Source organism: Cystoisospora suis (assembly GCF_002600585.1).
Source record: "Cystoisospora suis strain Wien I chromosome Unknown contig_560, whole genome shotgun sequence".
Lineage (NCBI taxonomy): Eukaryota > Apicomplexa > Conoidasida > Eucoccidiorida > Sarcocystidae > Cystoisospora > Cystoisospora suis.
In genome coordinates, this window is record NW_027153361.1 from 26,121 (window position 1) to 45,985 (window position 19,865).

Sequence of the window (19,865 nt, forward strand, 5' to 3'; positions counted from 1 at the left end):
AAACGCAAACGGCTCCACGCGCAGGGTAGCAAGGAGTGATTACAGAACAGTCGCGTCTCTTAACTTCTTTTTCGACTCGGCTTTCGAGGAAATAACTAGTGCTTTGTGACAGTACCCCGTCGTGTAGCTCCCAGTTCCGAGCCTCACAGCTGTTGATACCATTCTTTGCGTACCACACCGGCCGGCACGCGGCGCCCGCTCCAGTGGCAGCAGCGACAGCACTCGAACGCTTTTTATAAACACCCCCAGGGGGCGGCTCTCCTTTCGCCTGGAGAAGGCTCGTCGTCCAGCATATTACTCTTCTACGTTTTCTAGCCCTGCCGGTTTTTTCATTGGCTTGCCTAGTATACAATGACACCCACAGTGTACGTACACTTCAGTCGTTTTGCTCCTCGCTTGTCTGCGATCCTCTGCGCCCGAGCAGCCTCCGGACCCAGAGGAAGGCACCTCCTTCTGTATCTTTTCGTCGTTCCGATGTGCTGTCGGCTAATTCTTCGTGTTATCAGGTGGATGGGGCTCATCCTGACGTCTTAAACTCGTCAAGGGCATTTTCCCGAGCTGGCGTGCACCCGAACATTTCCGCCCCAAACTGAACAGCGACAGGGGGCCGGGAGGAGCCGGCTATTCCTGCCGGGCTCGCCTGGTTTCCTTCTTTAGTGACGCTAGCCAAAAGGTCTTTTTTTTGGACCAAGGGGCGTGTCAGACCGCTTACCAGTCTAGGAAGGCCGGCTTACTAGATTGTTAGCACCGGGGGACCCATCGCGTGACCTCGCGGCTACTTGGGAGGGACTTGGCCCTGTACATGCTGTGATGCTGTCGCTGTTCTGGTCACCAAGCTCGTCTAACTGCACGCGTTTCGCACAAAGGAACGGTTGAGGACGGCACGCGTTCGGAGGCTATCGGCACACTTCGATAGAGACGATGCTGTTCCTTTCCCTGGGCACAGTCGGAAGGGAGAGTTGTCCTCACCCCCTCTACCTGTTCCGTACTCACTCGGTCCTCTATGCAGACGCAGCATATAAGGTCTGCACCATGTTTGTTGGCCCGACGTGACAGGAGGGTGGGCGGACCAGGATCTTGACGTTTCTGTGTATTGTGACAGTGAACTATATCGCCGCGGCATGTACATGTCTCAGCAGAAAGGGTGTAGGGTTCTCCGACTCCCCTGATCGCAAACGGAAAACGCGGGACTTTCCGTCTATGACGGACTGCCTCACCTGTCCGTACTGGTCCGTGTCCGCTGAACAGGAATCACCATACAGTGTTGCTGTCTTGTTTTTCTCGCGTCGCGGCTGACCTGCGACGACACCAATTTAGGGCGGAGGTCTTCCTCTGGAGGATGTTTAAGAGGAAAGGCAGGAAGAGTAAACATGCGGTGTTCGCACTGGAAAGAGACAACTCTCCCGAAGAGGCGCCGTCTTTCTTCCTTGCGTCCGGGAACCAGTACAGGTGCCCAGGTTCCTGTGAACCCGCGACTCACTCTTCTCGGTGTCCTCTTTTTTCTTCCGTGGTTGTATCTAAGGAGAAAAGGAACAGAGGTCCGAAGTGCAATTGCCTAGGCGGCCTCGCTTACTCAGACTCGGGAGGCTCTTTCAGTCCCCGCCTTCTTCAGGTCGTCTCGGTGCGGCCCCGATGGGCACGTCGAGTACATCCAAGTTCCACGAGTTCCGAGTTGTTGAAGAAAGGGGCTCATGCTCAGCCGCATCGGCTTTCACTTCCGGTTCGCCCACTGGGAACTTCGATGCGTCCTCACCTCTTTCCTTGTCCTCACCGTCTCCGAGTTGTCTATTCTCTAGAACCCCACTGTTAGGCTGGCACTGGGGTCGTACTTCGTCTGTGTTGCCGCCGCCTACTCCTTGTGAACCAGCCGGGAAGGAAGATACTTCGAACTTAGCGCGGTCCTTTTCCTGGTCAAAAGGGGGAGACAAGAGATTGGATTGCTTGTTAATGGAGTCAACACCTTGTGAAGGATCTGACATTCCTAATAGCCGAATGAGCGTTCTTCGGAGCGACAGTTTTCCGCGCTCTTCTGTGTTCCCTTCCTCGTCTTCTCGTCATCCCCTTGGTCCCTCTGGTTGTTCTCTCTCAGCCATAAAGGCGACAGAGAAAAACCCCTCCAGCAGAGAAACGCCCTGGAGAGTCTCTTCTGTGAGCTCTCCGTGTCTTCCCTTTCCTGTGTCCTCGTGTAACTTGTCGCCCTCGTCGTCGGCCACCCCCGCGGCGGCGACATCTTCATTCCGACGAGAACGTGCTCTCGACAAAGTATCCAGTAGTGTCGCCCTCTCCCCCGACTGCTCTGGTTCTGTCTCAGTAGCGTCCTCGTTTGAGCCTCCTTCTTTTTCCCATGAGGAATTTTCTCGGGCTCGTGAAGGTCGGCAGGCAGGCTTCGCCACTAGCGTCGATGGCATCTTGTCTAGACAACACCCCAGAGAGACTGTAGAATGGAGCTCTCCAGCATGTGGCTCTGCTTGTATATGGCCTCCTTCTTCGCCTTCAGAGTCAATAGGGGGTGAAGAAGGTGTTTCGGACACGTGCCAAACTGTATGCGCATCATCGCGTGTCTTAAGGAAACAAGGACACAGTGAAGTAGCGAACTCGGGAGGAGCACCAGAGATGCAGGAAATCTCGGAAGGATGCGTTGTGATGGGGAAGGAGGGGAGGACTGACCATGGGGCGGCTGGTTGTCTTCCTAGATCGTCCTGGCAAGCGGAGAGTGGTGCCTACCGCAGTGCAGTTCATGATCCCCATAGCGAAATCACAGCCTGGGCTAAACCGTCGACGTCTCCGGAATGCGTTCCCGCGAGGGAGGCAGATGCACGCGAACCACGTGCCTCACCATCCGCTTCGCCTCAGTCATCGCCACCACCGCCACCGTCGCCGCCTCCTCCAGCTCCTCTCGCTTCCCTTCCAGAGCTAGCTACACTTTTTACTTCCACTCCAGAAGAGTGCTTTTTCTTCGAGACGTCGCCCGCAACAGCGGACTTGAGTGCTGCTACCCTGTTGCCCGGATCGGCGTTTCTTGAGCGTGACTTTCTATGGCCTGTCACACTCACTATCCCTTGTGTTGTCTCTTTCCTCTTTTCTCTGTTCACCGGAGACCCTCGGTTGGGTCTCCTGACTCCGCAGGCCAAATTTATGGCGTGGCGTTCCCTTATGTTCCTTTCGGAACTGCATGACGCTAAAGGCTCGACTGGGATCTCCGCTGCGCAGAACACTGCTGATTCTTCTACTCTCTATCTGGGCCGGGGGGGGTATCGGGCAGCCGCCGCAAGAGGCCCATTCTATCGCGGTCCGACTGGAGGAATTCCGGGTTACTTCCTGGGTCAGTCTCAGGAGTGTGTGGCAACTTCGAAAGGAAAAAGATCCGTCCGTCATGCCTTGATTGGAGACCGGTCCTCTTCCGCTTCAAGCAGTAGCACCAGCCTCCAGGCTAGTGGCGCTGCTTCTCAACATCACACCACTGGTGGAGGGGTCGATCGTACCGCAACTTCTGGTGTATGTACCGTCGGGACAAGTCCGGTCCCATCCGGTGGTGGGTCAGGGGGAAGTACAAGCACGACACCAACGCAACTGCAGACACATGGGAATGTCCAAGGGAAGGGCCAAGTGCCAAGAAGCTCAGTGGGTCCGAGTAGCAGCCTGGGCCATGCCAGGTTCCAGCGGGGTGACGTCAACCCTGCAGACAGCGGGATCGTGGCTGCTTCCAGCGCCGCGGCCGGGGCCGGTTCTTGCCTGGATCCCTCGACTTTCGCAGTCTTCAAAATTCCCACTCCGTCATTGCCAGGTGTACCTGATAGTTCTTGGGGATGTAACGATGCTGAGGCAGAAAGGGCAGCACTGGAGCTTTGGGAGGCATCGAAGCGTGCCATAGGAACTCCCTCAATGCCTTTGACTGGTGCGCCTGTATCAAAGAAAGCGAGGACTGCGGCGGTGACCCCGACATTATCTGAAGGGTCCTCTGCTGGTGATACTTCTTCGCACGGGGGAGATTCTGAGCTTGTCCCATCTTCTGCTAGCACATCGGCAGAGATGCACCCGACAGTCAAGCGAGATGTAGCAGCTAAGCAAAGCGGAAATTCTTCTCGAAGTCTAACAATAGTCACAGATAAAGCAGAAGGGATAGCGGAGATGCCGAAGGCAGAAGGTGAAGGAGAGGGGGATGAGACAAGACGAGAGGATGGGGACAGGGATGCAGAATTTGGGGAGACATGTGAAACAGAATCGAAAAGTTTTCGGCGAGGTGTCGAAGGTGGGAACGACCATACCGAAGCCAATACAGAGACCTCAAAACAGGAGAAGAGTACGCCGTCTTCCTGTTCTGCTTCATCGAAGTCTTCTCCTTCCTCTGCGTCCTCTGACCGAGTGTCACGCTCTGTCTCTGGTGACGCGATAGATGACGTTACAGCCGATGGAGTTGTTGCAGAGAGCGCTGCAGGGGGAAAAGAAGTGAAAGGCAAGACAGGTTATGTGGGAGAAGAGGAAGATCAACAGATTGTCGGGTATGAAGAGAATTTCCCAAGATTTGTCTGTGGTAGTATAGACCGGCGTTGGGCTCTTCAGCATCGCAGTCTTCGCATCCCACTAGATAGAGATACAGGAACGAGGTCCAGTCGAAACAGCCCTGGAGGAAGCTCTACACGTTCAGGGTTGTCGAGAGCTAGCGCAGACTCAAATACTCGATGGTCAGCAGACGGGAACCTCGGTATTGAGTTACAGTTCGAGGAGATTAAATACAAAGCGGCCAAAAAGATGTGGCCTGTACGCATGCCGCAGCTTCCCGAGAGACTCACACCGGGTAAGCAATGGCTTCTAGGCATGGGCATCAGGAGTGAGTTGGTTTGGTCTCAATGTCAAATATCTGGCTCTGTGAGGTAGACACAGATGCTTGTTCTTTTGCGCTCATATCTGACTTGAACATCTGTCAGTTTGGGGGACGGTCCGGTCAGTTTGCTGCTTAGATACGAAGAGTACGTATGCGGGTGTGTCCCGGGTATAATGAAGTGGCAGGCGCAGGTTACAGGTGCTGCAGGTCGATTGCGTCCATTCTATAGGATCGTTTTTGAGGAGACTCCACATGTGCGGGTGGTAGGCTGTTGTTTGTATTGATAGACTTCTGTATTCATAGTTTCATTATATGGTGTTCTACAAACGGAGATAGATATTCTGATAGGTGACTTCCCAGGTGCTGTTCTGTTGACTTTGTTCACGAGTCGTATGAGGTACGTGAAAGCTTGTGAAGTCTGATTCGCTTTAGTCTGGATGCCTGCAATCAGTGACTCCTGTCTAGCCTTATAAAATGAATATGCTTTGTATTCCTTCTCCTGAATATACCGCCGGCCACCGCGGAACCCAGGTGGGATGATAGGGGGTTTTTCTCTGTGTGAAGAGGATTCTACCGTGAAGTTTTGTCAGAGATTAGAGAGAGCTCTACCTTGGTTTCCTCACCAGTCTCATAAACAGCCTAGCCGCGTATCACAAGTGATAAATGGTCTCCGTGAAGGGACGGGCGTTTGTTTATTTCACCAGGACGAGAAAACTCCTGGAATTCTCGGAAGAGAATGGTGTGGGATTTTCTCGTCATCAGGTATGAGAGTACAAGTAGCCTGCTCCTTGACTAGAACTGCTGAGCGCGATGACCGGGACCATCGGCCCAGCGCTCCCGGCAGTGCAGAAGGGGAAGGAGGTCGAATTGTCTGGAGAGACGGAGAAGTCACGAGAGTTCTACCAAATTCTGGAGAGATATACGTCCGTGTGCAGTCGTCACATGAGGTCTTCAAGGTAAGGCGGAGGAATCATCCTTCTGGCTGGTTGACAGGTGTCTGCCTGACATGCGTCTCTAGCGCAAGCCCGGGAGATTTCAAGATCAGCTTCGGTGTCTACTATGGTGTACTCACGGATGCTTGATCTAGTTTTCATCTTCGTGGAAAGGGGGCAGAAAATGAACCAGAGGTCGGAGGTGGAGAGTGATGTCGTCCGGCACTGTCCAGATTTGTCTTGGTGTTTAGAGAGGTTCTGGGTTCCCCTGGCAGTGTAGTTTCTGTGTCCCTCGGTAGCATCTCGGCCATATGTGCGGTTCTTCGATAGTATACTTTCCAAATACTCTCGCGTCGGCTTTTGTGTCTTGAGATCTGACGTGATCCGCGCTTCTCTCGATCGAAGGGCAGCTGCTTTGACTTCTATGACCAATGACGGGGCACTCTCTATCTTCTTGCTAAACATATATGGTCTTAGGTTGAGGGTGAGGAAGCAGTAATGACAGGGTGAAGTACTCTATCTCGCCTTTATTTTCTCCATCCTTTGTCATTCATTTTCTCCTTCTTATGCCAGAGCGTGAAGCATTCAGTGAAGGACTTTGTACCTCCCATGGTGCCGATTTGCCGGCCCCGCGAGCACCTGTGGCGTTTACGTCCTCATCTAGCGGAGCCGAGAAGAGATATTTATCCAGGAGCGTGTATTTCGATGAGCGTGTCAACAACTACTTCGACTAAGCCTATGTCCCACGTTGATGCGGTGGTACATCAAGTCTTTTTCTCAGCTGAAGAGGCGAAGCCATGTAGGCAACGGTGTGCTGCTTCTATGAGTACGAAGACAGGCGGTGGTGTCTCAGATGGCCGGCAAAGGGGAGAAACGAATGGTAGTGGGGTTGGAACTCCACCCGGAAAGAGTAGTGATGGTAGGGGTCGAACAACGATGGTATCGAGTACTCCAAGTAGTCAGCAGAGTAGTAGTAGCAGAAGTAGCGTGACAAGTTCGTGTCGGGCGGATGATCCCGGTCCTCCTCAGTTCAGTCCAAGAGCTCCCCGGACTGGGAAGCACTGGCGTAAAACACCGATGAACACCGATGGAGGTGATGTCCCAAGTACGGGGAAAGCCTCACCTACTAAAGGGGAGAGTCAAGCGGCCCAAAGGCATCAACGGTTTGTTCTCCGGTCTGCAAGTGCTCAGAGTCGCGAGAATAACACCAATCGTCTACAGGATAAGAGAGGAGAAAAAGGGATGAACGGAGGAAAGGGGATGATGAAGCCCGGCATTGCGGCAAATGAAGCCACGGGATCTGATTTTATTTCCGGGACAGGCAGTGACTCGACGGAAGGGCTAGACGAGGGTCTAGAAGGGACGGTGACCAGCAGAAGTGGCGGAGACTCCAGATCGTCTTTGGTTACTGCTGAATCGCTTGTTCATCCTTTGGAAGGTCTTCGTAATTTAGAGGGAAGAGCGGTTGTAGAGGCTCATGTGTTAGTGTTCCAAAATGATACATTGACGGAGGAAGTCATTCGCCTAAGCGGTAGAAGGATCTACAAGTTACCATATGATTTGCATGCACACTTTGATGAGAATGCAAAGGACCCTAGTAGACACGTTCCCGATCATTTGTTGCTCAACGTTGGGGGAGGACAGCAAACTGACGAAGAGAACGTACACATCCCTAGCTCTCCCGCGCCGTGTAGTACTCCTTCAAGCGAAGCCGGAACTGAAACAAGGGGAGTGAATTGTTCGCCTTCTCCTAGAGGGCTTCGGGAATGTCGGAGGCCTAGTAGCGCGGACAGTTCAACGAGTAGAGGAGAAGATCGGCGGGTTGGTCCTCTCCGGTCTGTGTGTTCTTCTCCTTGTAGCACTGACGCAGTCAAACGGCTCGATGACTTTCCCCGGGCCACTGCGCAATCAGCTGCTTTTATGTGGGTGGTTCCTAGAGCTCTTGGTCACGAGGTTGCGTTCACAGCTAAAGGCCGAACACGTACATTCAGTTCAGATTACTACTTTCCATCCCAGGTTCCATCAGTTCACGCAGGTTCACAATCCTCAAAAGAAGGACCTGGCGGGCACTCCCAGCAGGCTCCGCCGTCATCTGCAACTGGGAATACACTAGATCCAAGTCGATGGGACACCCGAACGAAGGATAGAGCAAAAGACTGGACAGACTACCCACCCTTTGTGCTCTGTTGCTTTCGATTTATACCGGAGTTGAAGTACCATGAGCAATGCAGTCAGCTTGTCCGGTATCTCCAACCGGAGTTTGATGTTTCAGCACAGGCTAGATCCGTGTGGCGACTGAAATTTCCTACATATAAACAGGGTCCACAAGGAGGCCTCGTATTTCCGCATCCATCAGACTCTGCGATTGCTGGTGTCCCTATGGAGCGTCGGGGCCGGGGAGAAAGAGAGAAAAGATGTGTCTCTCCCGCTGTCGGATCTGGTGACTCGAGAAGAAGCAGTGATGAGATAAGTGGGCTGAAGCCTTCCTCTGAGATGACCCGACACGAACGAAGCGGGGGAGCGGCGGAACAGAATAACGGGAAAGGAGATGTACGAGGAGGGGCTGAGAGGATAAAAAAGAAAGGTAAAGAGCAGGAACGGGATGTGGCAGTATTGCAAGAACCGATTCTCCAGACAAAGGAAAATCAGACTGCAGCGGCGATAGGAGATGAGGGTGAGAAGCCGATGGCTGGGGAAGGCGGACTACGAAGCATAGAAGATGAAGCCTCGAGCACAAAAAGAGAACCAGAGGGAGGAGTCAGGAGAAAGCACGACCAAGAACTCAAACCAACAGAGGGACGCACTCAAGAGGATATAGATTCTACAACCGCCAATGATGATGCGCCGCGTGTCAACGCCGGCAACAACAGTGAAGGTAGTCAGGAACACTTGGCTGAGTCAGCCCGGGAATCATCCAGCGGACACCAGCGACAAGGGTGCACAGCAGGTGGAAACGACGCTTCGCCTTGCACACTTCCCCCAGAGGACGGAAGAGAGACTACGCATGGCGCTCTCCTTTGCCCTTCTACGTCAAGTGGCGGGGTAGTGACTGCACTGACTGGGGCGTTAGTCGAGATGAGAGGAGATCTCACCGTGACAAAGAAACGTGGTCGCGTTGAGTCTCAAGAAGAGGGGCACGCGCACCACTCGGAAGATGGGATGAGTGAGACAGCAGGGAAAGGTCCAAGCGGCAAGGAGGCAGTACTACTGGAGTGCCGTGACGAGAAACGCACGAAACTTGGAGATCTTAGGACGAAACTCGAACCGCGCGGCGACGGCCTGGCCTCAGAGCCGAGTGTCCGTGTGTCCAACAAGGTCGTGCTGAAGCGTGAAGAATATGGAAACGTAGTTCCTCAAGGTCCCAAGGAGGAAACTTATGGCGCTGTCGGCTTTTCAGGGAGTTCGAAAGAAATTTCAGAAGCTGTTGTTTCTGATGAGGCGACTAGAGACAGCACTGTTGAGACCTGCAGCAATACACGTGGGAGAGAGAGACAGAATGACGCCGGGGGATCGGGAAGTGAGAACAGTAGACAACCACCATCGGATACTAATTTTGACCGGCGCCTTAAACTAGGGCCTGAACCTGCCGTGGACGGTGAAGGCAGCTGTGGGCTCAGGGTGAACGAAGTAGGCGGAGAGGAGGCAAGTAATAATCAGTTTTTCTCAAGCTTACCTAAGCAGTGGACCTTGAAGGAGCTCAAGGAACGCTTGCATCGCTTTTGGCAGAACGAACGTGCTCGCCGCGAGGAGCTTATGAGTGACTATCTGGACTGTCCTTTCACAGAGCAGGAGACAGTGGGGGAGCTGCTCCTGAGAAGAGCAGCATTTCGCTGCGCTTCACGGACAGGCGCTGACGGAATCAGCGAGAGGGGAGAGAGGGCGGGGAGAATTGAAGCTCGGCAGCTAACAGACATCAACACTCGTATGTCGATCTCCACAGATCTAGATATTCCTGGCATGCGTCTTGCACCGTTGGAATTCACCAAGAAGCGAAAGAAGGAAGGAAAGGCAGCCGCCGGCTTGCAGCGAGGACCGGCGTTTTCGGTTTCAGGAGCAGAGCGGGGAGGCGCTGAGCCGTTATCACCTTCTGATTCCTTCTTGGCGATAGATCCTTGGGAATCCAAGGATGCGGACCAACCGGTATGCCGAGGTTCTTCAACCTTAGGTGGAGAGGGAGGAGACGACAAAACGCAACCTGGAGAGAGCGGCGCATTGAGCAGCAAGTTATCCTTGTCCGATGTTGCTCGGTTTCTCTTGATGCAACAGCCTTCTCACAAGCGAGCACCTTTCCCGTCAAACGGCACGTCTTCCTCTTCTCCTTTGTATGCGTTTCCTGAAGCCAGTCAAGATAATCGCGATTGTACAAGTGTTTCTCTCACGTCTCAATCGAATGATGAGAAGATTTCCACAGGAATAACATCGCAGAGAAAAGCTACGCCGCTATCAGTATCAGAAAGTGAACGGGACAAACGTTTGACGCTCCGTCCATTTTCGACGTTTCCATCGGCTAGGGATTCACTGGGTACAGTCTTATCCATGTCTGATAGTCAACCAGATACAGGGAAGAAGCGAAACGTATCTTCCTCGGTGGGACGCTGTTTACGTGATCAGCCGGCTCAGGCCAAAGAGCGAGCAGCCTCATCTGTCGTAGGTTCGTACGTGCGTCCTCATGAATCGTCGTCGTTACCGAGCAATAGGTACCCAGGTAGCAGTGGGGGTGATCCAAGTAATGGCAGTATGGAGTTCACCAGTTCTGTCATAGCCGACAGTACAGGAGAAGTGGGTTTTTCAAGTTGTTTTCCGAGTGGCCAAATAGAAAGTACGACTTCTGTTTCACGGTGTAATACTTTCCGGAAACGGAGGTCACCCTCCTGGTCGGTTTTTGATATTGCCGAGCATTGTGGGAGGCGGCGCAGTGGGAATGAGGGAGACGCGTCGGCAGCGGAGTGTCCCTATCTTGTGCCCGACGAAGGAGAGACTAGCAGCTTCAGTCATCGGGGCCAGGTAATGTCATCTGATACCTTGTCAGTCTCACCAGACAACCGTGATAGAGGTGGAAGAAAACGCCGGGCAGAAAGAGGGGAAATCGCAGGAAACTCAGTAGAAGGTCAGTTTGTTTTGAATGAGAAAACCGGAGGAGGGTTCAGGAAGTTCCCAGACCCACTCGACAGAAGCAACAAAGAGAGTACCCGCGTCAACGAACGTGACGACGGAGAATCAGGGGGTATGCGGGGTTACAATAAGAAAAGCGATGTATGGGTAAAGCAGTTCGAGTCAAGGGAGGTGGAGGGACGGAAAGATGAAGACGAGGAGAGGCAGTCGATGCCCAGTTGCCGGGGGGGTCAGAGCTGGAATTATAGTAGCGGCTGGAGAATGTTTGGAAGGGAGGGAGGCCGGGAATCACCTCGATTGATGCCGGAGCGGAGCCAGAGCTCCTGGAGAAAAACCCTAGATAGGGGCGAGGAAAATAGAGCGGCAGACGGCGCCCGTGGAGCTAACAATGTGGACTTGGAAGGGCATGCATCAAGGACAGATTTCCTCTGGTCGCCTGTAACAGATGAAGAACCTTGTAAAGAGAGAGCGGCGTTGATCACTTCTCTTAGCCCTGTGGAAAGTGTGGCGGCGTGCCAGACTCAGCCTTTTGATAAACGAGGGCATCCGGTTCCGGGATCAAGTGCTGCAAGCCCAATGGAAGTAGAGATTACCTCCGGATGGCGGCAGTTGGAAGGGGAACAAGAGGCCGCATCAGCCCCGTCGGACTCGCGCTGCGTGGTAGGCGAAAGAGGAAAGGGGAACGAGACTGGTCGTGAAGGTGTCTCGGCGAAGGGAGAGGCCTTGGGAAGGCTTGAGTGTAAGAGAACGGTAGAGAAGAGCACAACAAGGAGAGGTGACTTTCATTCTCTCGTGACGCTTCCAGTTTTCAGAGAAACAGGATCGAGTCACGAGATGCAACTGAGTGGAGATGAATGTCCCGCTGCCCTTTCATACAGTGAAGGTACGTCCTCACGTATGCCTGGTTTTGTTGAGAAAGATAGTGAGCTCGAAGGTGGCTTTCGGGATGCTCCTTTGTCTGATCCCTGTCTCTTATCTTCCGCAAGCAGGTCAGGTATCGGGCGGACTGACCAGTCTTTCTCTCTGAGCTCGTTGTTGTCAGGCCGAGATATGTCACAGCATAGATTAGTACGCCCTTGTTCCAACGCGGCGTCAGGCATGAGTAAAGATAGAGAAACACACGGCTCAAGCGAAACGGCATCTTCCTTTCTCGCAGGGAGTTCAAGAAATGAGACCAGTGCAGAGTCTGCTGCAGACCGTAGAGAACGCAGTGGAACTTGCTCTTCCAGCAGACAAGGGGAGAAAGAGAGCGGCACAGCGGCGTGCGCTGTCTCCAGTGTGTCGTCGCGAAGAACCTCCGTGACTGGTACCGACATGCGTCCGGCGGGAGGTAGCGTGAGAAGCGTGGAGTTTCCTGTCCCCTCCGGTGACTCGAGTAGTCTAAAATCTCAAATCGAGCCGGATGCCCTGCCATACTTCACAAGGTCTCGCCGTCGGCCCAAGAGCACTGGCTCACCTAGTGAGTGCGCAAGTGAGAAAAGTGTCACGCCTGCTGAGCTCGGTGAGAATGCGGACGCGCAGCCTGAATGTGATGATCCTGGCTCTCCTCCCCGTAGTGAGAGACGTAGCAGCACTGGTGCGGCGTCCCCTGTCGAGATATCTTCCAGCAGCTCGGTACCTGGAAGTCGTGGAGACAGTAGCAGTAAGACGAGCGGGGGGAAAGGCACATGGGAAGACAGCGTGGAAAACAATTGTGTCGTTGACACAGGAGGGGGAAGAGAACAACAGCCTGATACGGAAGGTGTAGTCCGAGCTTCCTTCACACGAAGAGGACTGCGGTCGGGACACCTGGGCATCAGTGATGGATTTAGGAGCCCAGGTGTAGACATGCACTCGAGGTTGAGTGATTTCGGAGAGCCGATTTCCTCTCGCCGGCTGCCCTCTGTTCAACTGAGGGGTGCTTCGTCGCAGCAGATCTCGGAGAGTCGATCTCAGTCGCAACAGGCTTGCAGAAAGCCAGTCCTGACACAAAGGCCAAGTTCTCCTGCGTCGAGGCGTCATGTAAAAAAAAAGCTTGGAGGTTCTAGAGATGTCTTTAGTTGTCCGGCGGACACAGCTGCACAGGGCATGTCTTTGTGGAAGGAGGACGCGGGAGAAAATGAAGGGGCGTTAGTTCTCAATAAGCGACCGCGGCGAGCCGCCGCAGAAGGCGCAGCCCGGCTATGGGCCGAAGAGCGGCGGGCCGAAGGTCTAGGTGCGAGTGATGAAAGCAACTCTGAACAGGCTGGTGATTATGTGAGGGGATCTGCCACAGGAAGAAGAGGAGAGAGCGATGAAGACTTCGCTGCATAGGGAGGACTTACAGGTCAGGTGTGACCGACGGAAGCTCTAATGTCCGTCGCCAGGTGCTGCTTCGCAGTTCGGCCGAAAAGACGCAAGACTCAAAAAGGGTTTTTTTTTTCAACTAGGTGTCAGCAGCCCAGCGGAGTCTTACGCGGCTATTCGCCGACGGCGTCGGATTAGGGTAGAATGCAACTGAAGTTTGTGGATGTGAATCTGTGGCAGACACTGAGCTGCGCTGTAGCGGTGCTAACTCCCAACGTTGACCAAGACACAGCCTTGATGGTAGTGAGGTTGGTAAACTTGAACACGCCTATTTGTTCGTTATATATATCTCTTTTTGTATGATTCCGACTGAGAAAAATGCATGTCAAAAACAGCAGGGTGTACCAATGAACCCTAGGGTAACATAAAAAGGCGGGCGCCCCATCACCTGGCAGGTGGTAGTCAGCAAGTCGTGCTGCCCAAAGAGCCAGGACTCCTACTGATGAGTTGCAGACTCAATGGCTTTGAACCACCCGGTCACTCACTTGGTAACAGCTACGAGTGCGCGGAGCGCATCGTTCCGTGCTGTACCCTCTCTCTCTTCAGGTAGCCTTGCGGGGTTGCGTACGAGTTGCGGGGGACACTTTCTTTCTGCCGATGTGACGAGGCTTTTCGTAACTGAAAACCCCTAGTGTTTGCCACGACCTAGCAGGTTAGTAGTTCTGGACATCTAATATCCAGTAAGTCCGGGAATCCTGCAACATCCGCATTGAAGCCCCGCGAACGACCAGGCGGGGCTTTACGGTAGAGTCGTTTGTGATCCTGAAGCTACCTGGTGTGTTCACCTAGGCTCGTGCTGGTAGGCGCGTTTAGGCGAAAAGCCATGATTCCTCCACTCACCGCGAGTAGGCCTCTTTTCCCGGCAGACAGCCTCTTTTAGCAAGGTATCAGCCCGGAGAATATCAGCTGTAATTTTCCCTTCGCATTTTTTTTTGCTGCGATTGCGTCGATGCTTTTCAAGAATTTTTGGCACTACTCAGGATACCTCAGGGTCTGAGAGTGATTTTTCAGCTCTTTCTGGAATGCACATTCTGCAGAAGTCGCTGTACCGCCCACCGTCCACTGTCTCAGCGAGAACGCGCTGCCGAAGCTGCTGGCGTATGGCTCTGGATTGTGAACAAGACCGCGACACACCAGTAGAGCTGCGCTGCTGCTTGGGTCCTGAACACAAGCGCGGAAGCGGCGCCCAATCGACGCCAATGCGGTAGCCCGTGCCGAAGACCGCTAAAGTGCTCCGATATGAAAGATCTGTTCTAGTACACCTGAAGCAGGAAGAGACAGAGCGCGGAGAAGCTGAACCCACTCCCCTAGCTCTCAAACAAAGGGCAGAGAATCACGGGAGCAGGTGCGCGCATCTCGGAATGCCTCACTGCCCTGTAGCTCTGAAGTCAGGAAAACCAGTCATATTCTCCAGTCTAATAGCCGTAGGTTGTCATCCTGTTGCCAAACAAGACAGGCCGGAAGTGCAACTCATAGTGCCCGGCGCCACCGCCGAGTGCCGCGGACTACAGTTCCAGCAGACGGGATGTCTGGAGCCGCGAAGCAAAATGTAGCTCACTGGGGCACAGATGCCGAGATAGGTGGAGCTCCTACGGGAAGTTTACGTGTTGCTGACACAACAGAATATACGAATTTTGTGGGAGGGCGCCCCCGAGGCCAACGAGTATCCAACGTACCAGTTTTGTTCGACAGTCCAATGTTCATGCCCGCGATCCACCACCGGAAGGCCGCGGCCGAGGAGAGACACTGAATCTCGTGGCCAGGGCTAGTGTATGCTAAAGAAAGAATAGGAAGATCTGCGGAAGATATCGGGAAACGAGGAACAGTGTTGGGCGTGCCTCTGTCCGAGTTTTCTTTCCATGCGGGCTCTCTAACGGCTTGCTGAAAACAACAGTTGACCCATCTGCTCGCTTTTCGCTACAGAGTGCAGCGCCTCCGTGCCCGGCGTGAGACGTTTCTACAGCCTGTACGCCCCAGTAAGAACGAGCTGGCTTTTTCTTAGCATCAGTTTAGAGTACCACGTCTTGGGGTACACTGTCGTGTCGGATAGTCGTTCTCATGCCCGACATGCGAATGACATTTGATCGCCCTCGCGACCTATGCAGGACCGCACGCCCGCGTTGGAACTGCCGTGGAGATGCTACAACCGGTATCGCGCTCAAACACAATCCAAAAAAGGCGGAAAACCTGGGGCACCCAATCTGAGACACTCGGTTTGACGAGGTGACCGTACTCCGTTCGACAGTTGCAGACATCGCCAGACGTGCCGCGAGGGTCGGGTACCACACCTGTACGAGTGGAAACAACCGCAGTGCTGCACGTGGCCCTGTCTTTTTGGGCGCGGTCAGGCAGATCCGGCGATGCACGCCGGGTATTTTTGGCTGCACGGGGGGGCGAGGGGCAAATGACGTCGGGAGCTGACCGGAAAGGTAGGGATAGACTGCAAGGAGGAGCTCCCCCGCTACGCCAGGATGAAGACTGGCGCGACCTTGTGCTTCTGAGTCAACGAGACCTCGTAGTAGGAGGAGCAAACGACAGTCTGTAGAACTTCAGATTCTCATCTTGTTGCGCTTTAACTCCAGCAAAGCTTTTTTTAACAGGTTGTGTGATCCTTTCCCGCATCTGGAAGGCGCTGAGGCCTACCCTTTGTAGTCCTGGTGCCGAGTTGTATGCAGTCAAGGTATTCTTTAACGTAGTAATATACAGGATCATCCACTCACGAAAACTTGCTGTTGCTATCCTCATTTCTTCCACAGTGCATAACAAGCCGGATTTGACAATGTGTACAGCTAAAAAGGCCGACCGCCGTCGGGGGCGCGTGGTAGTGTCGGCGCTGTTTGGAGTGGCACTCTGCTCGGCCTTCAGCCGCCAGTCAGCGGACGTGTCCCATGAGGTGGAGAGTGTGGACAAAATGGTTTCGTCGTTTACCGTCGGTATCCGGTTCGCGGCCGCGGAGGAGCGCCAGCTGCAGCGTAGATCGTCCGTATTTTCTTTTCTCGGCCGAGGAGATACCAAGAACGTCGAAGCTGTTCATGAAACCTTCACTGACCCCACAACCCCTGTCAAGCCGTCTCCGGTCACCGAAAGCACTCAGGATGTGGTATCTTCGTCTATTCCCGAAGCCACCGCAGACAGTTCCACGGAGCGCGAACAAGAGGTCGCGGACCAGCAACGCGCCGAGCAGGGAGTGGAGTTAACGAACGAGATCAAAAAGGAGGCGGCTGAGCAAAACTCCGAATCTGCTGACGAGGCAAGAAGCAATGCTGGCAACGAGGCGGCGGGGAGCAAGCAAGGAGATAGCTCTGAGGAAAGTGCTAACCAGAATCTGCAAACTGAGGCTGGGCAGCTGAGCAACACCCGCGCGCCTGATGCCACGCAGCTGAACTCAACACCCACGGATAACAACGGGGAAACACATTCGCAGACCAGCGAGCCAGATAACACTGTACAAAAAGACTCGGAAGCAGGACATGCTGGACAGCCAACTGTGGAGGGTGAACGGGAGAATACCGAAAGCCAGGACGAGGTCGACGAGCAGTCTCAGTTTCCCGTGATACAGCAGGAGAATCCTGGAGCACTTCAGGGTGATGCCGGTGAAACCGCACTTACCTACGCTCCCCACAGCGCCATTACCTTTCCGCAGGCGGGACAAGAGCCAGCAAGCGAGGCCGCCGAGCCCCCCCAAGACGTAGGCGGACACCAAACGATTCCCCAGCCAGCCGACAGGCTGCTGGAAGGCGAGGACGCTTCTACCGACATTGCTGACGCGGGAAGTGCCACACCCGGCGACAGGCCGCCAAACAGCGAGGGTGACGTGGCTGCCGGAATAGATGCCGCAGGAAGTGAGAAAGCGAATCATGAGTCCGATACGGAAACTGGCCACGGGACGGTGCTGAGTGACGACGAAGCAATCAAGGAAGAGATCACATGGGAGATCATGCCTGAAACCGATGGGACTCACCAGGATGATGAATCTGAACAGCCTGATGTGGAGGTGATCAGCCTTGACCTCTCGACTGGCATCAGCCCTCACTTGGAACCCATCGACAATCTCAGCAGTCAGAGCGAGCAAAGTGTGTCTGTCCTGAGCGCTACGGTCACCGATGAAGGAGATTTTCCGAGCCCGAGGGAGGCCGCCGAACTGCCCCAAAATGCTGGTATCAGTGCAGTCGAGGAGGAAGACGCCAGTGGGCTGGCAAAGGATGACAGCGTCTTCACGCAAACAGTTATCGACAGGCTCGAACCCGAAGAAGAGTCCGACACCAATACACTGGTTACGGATGGGACGTACAGCCAGGCAAACGCAGTGCCGCACAGCCAATCTCTTCGCAGCCGGGTTGACGCGAACACGGATACTTCACGCTCAGAGCCGGCGGATGATTATTTAGCTGAGCAGGAAACAAATGAAGCTGACGCTGTCGCCCACAACACAGAAGCGAAAACTCCGGAACAGGCACAACCAACGCTTCCCGGAGGACAACAGAGGTCGCAGCTACAGAACAGCGACGCCTACGGCATGAATATCTCGAGTCTGTTCCCCTGGATTCCTGCTCGCGATGTTCTATCTCTCGTGACCGCTGCCAGGATCCTAGAACTCAGACCGCTGCTCGAACTGAGTGGCCTCAACGGCAGCGGCAGCCGTAGCGCCTCCTCGTCGTCTCCTACTGAGCAACACGACGACGCCTCTCGAATGCAGCAACAACTCCAGCACGCAGCTGTGCTTGCTGAAGATTACATCAAAAAGTATCTACCAAACGGCAGCGACGCGAGAAGCCGCTTTCAGAAGGCATGGCGAACGCTGCCGTTTCACGAATCTTTCCACTACCTGCCTGACAGCGAAGACGATGCCGACATATACTCCGAAGAAATCGACTTCGACGACCGGCTGGAAGACGAGGAACTTGACGCCCTTGTGAAGAGGATACGCACAAGATTGATGAAACTTGCTGCTTTCAACCAGACAACCACCTTCCTTCCATCCGCGATGGCAGCAGATTCGTCAATCCCTTCTGCAGTCACTGCGTTCTTGAACTCGAGTAGCAGTGCCGGGGGAACTTTCCCAAGTGCAGTAAACTCTTTCTTAACTTCTTCCTTTCTGAGGCAGTTTGTGTGAAGTTAGCAGGTCACGTTTGCATGAGTGTTCGGCTGGGTGAAGTTCGCGTCGTTTTAGGTGACTAGCGCCCGCTGCTGGCAAGGAAATTCCCGGCTTCATTTACCGCCAACTGAGTTTTTCCTTTCGTTTCAGGTTTTTTGCAAGCCACATTTGAAGTGCTATGTCGGGTGGTTGGTGGACAGGTGTGAATCGAAGGTGGTGAATAATCTGAGGGACCGCCTCCCCGGGGGCTCTTCGCCTGAAGGTGGCCTCTTTCGTGCTCTAAGTCTAGTACAGACTGCTCCGTCTGCCAGACGAGGCAAGCCCGTTTTATCCGGTACCTCACATGTCGCACACTCAGTTGGTTCGGCAGCTTGTGCGGGCCAGGTTTACCCTTAGAGATCCTAGCAGGACGTGGCTAACAAGGCCTGTCACCGCCGAGGTGTACTTGTGTGGTGGCTAGTCGCACCATCACGTCGGTCGACTGAAAAGAGTCATTAAGATTTCACAACTGAAAGCATGCGGACGAGCTGCTGGAGGGATTTGTAAAGGGGACCCATCTGCTCGGGCTCTTACTCTCTACACGAAAAAGCCATTTTAGGATGGCCTTGGTTGTGTAACCAGGTGTATGGGCGCTTTAGTCTGCCGGAGGTGCGGAGATGAAGGGTGCCGTTCCAGTAGGCGAGCCATACCCCGTCGGCGGCGTAGGTCCCCCAATCTGTCTCCATTGTGGAGGTGGGCGTAGCCTTCACCAGGTTTGGAGTGAGCACTCTGCAGAGTAATTCCGGTAGATCTTCTGCACCCCAGACACACCTCTGTTCGGCAGTCCTCGGGTATTCTGCCCCCCCCTTCTGTCTACAGGGTGGCCGAAGCCGAGTGAAGAAAAACAACTTAATACTCGACGGCAACTTGGACCGGGCTCTTGGAGTGCTTTAGAAAACTGGAGTGGATTTTTTTTTTTTTTTAGGCAGTCTTTTGACGCCTACACAAAAAGGACACTTTCGACCAGGTGTTGCGACGGCCACTTTCAACGAATCGTGCAGTCAACGCCGGCTCTTCACTTCGGCGGAACTGGGAAGGAAGTGAGATCCCCTGCGAGGTGCAACAGTTAGGCGCATCGGCACCCGCACCCAGACTCGAAGTGCACTAGCACTCGTTTTTGGCCCCGTGCCAGCGGAGGGGGCAACAGGCAACGTTCCCGCCATCTCCGGGTGGCCCTAACCAGAGCGTCGACTCTGGATAGGGTAATGTACCACGATGGGCAAACGGTCGCCAGGGTGAGACGCTAAGTCGGGACGCGCCGAGAGCAGCAAGTAGGGTATGGAAACCTGTACACTGGCTCAGCAGTGCTCCTACTATACATATATGGTGGGATACTGGCACGGAGTCTGGCGCGGAACACTAGCAAAGAGTTTGTGGCTGGTGCAATTTTTCGGACGCACCTAATCAAATAGGTGCAATCTCGGAACCCCTCTCGAGAAACCCTGAGCTCAAGAGGATGAACATATGAGGGAAATGAGAAAGGCGGAAGGAAGGCAGCGGGGGACTTAAATCAATCCGGGGGGAGGAGAGTTTATCAATG

The 19,865-nt window shown here is 54.0% G+C and overlaps 2 protein-coding genes across 2 annotated transcripts; both read left to right on the top strand.

Annotated features, from left to right (window-relative positions):
• CSUI_001416 (uncharacterized protein) lies at nt 1-13,882 on the top strand. The gene is made up of 3 exons (XM_068061622.1): nt 1-4,795; nt 5,585-5,778; nt 6,328-13,882. Exons 1-3 carry the CDS (start codon nt 1,633-1,635, stop codon nt 13,156-13,158), a joined length of 10,188 nt encoding a protein of 3,395 aa, XP_067926389.1. The 5' UTR covers nt 1-1,632; the 3' UTR covers nt 13,159-13,882.
• A 1,312-nt stretch (nt 13,883-15,194) lies between these two features.
• CSUI_001417 (uncharacterized protein) lies at nt 15,195-18,503 on the top strand. The gene has a single exon (XM_068061623.1). It carries the CDS (start codon nt 15,971-15,973, stop codon nt 18,302-18,304), a length of 2,334 nt encoding a protein of 777 aa, XP_067926390.1. The 5' UTR covers nt 15,195-15,970; the 3' UTR covers nt 18,305-18,503.
• Nucleotides 18,504-19,865: the final 1,362 nt, after the last annotated feature.

What these genes read in the sequence shown, in the direction of transcription:
- CSUI_001416 (XM_068061622.1), top strand. Translation starts at nt 1,633, where the DNA reads ATGGGCACGTCGAGTACATCCAAGTTCCACGAGTTCCGAGTTGTTGAA. An exon ending in TCCCGAGAGACTCACACCGG is followed by an intron (nt 4,796 to 5,584) that starts GTAAGCAATGGC and finishes TCTCGTCATCAG; the next exon opens with GTATGAGAGTACAAGTAGCC. An exon ending in CGTCACATGAGGTCTTCAAG is followed by an intron (nt 5,779 to 6,327) that starts GTAAGGCGGAGG and finishes TTCTTATGCCAG; the next exon opens with AGCGTGAAGCATTCAGTGAA.
- CSUI_001417 (XM_068061623.1), top strand. Translation starts at nt 15,971, where the DNA reads ATGTGTACAGCTAAAAAGGCCGACCGCCGTCGGGGGCGCGTGGTAGTG.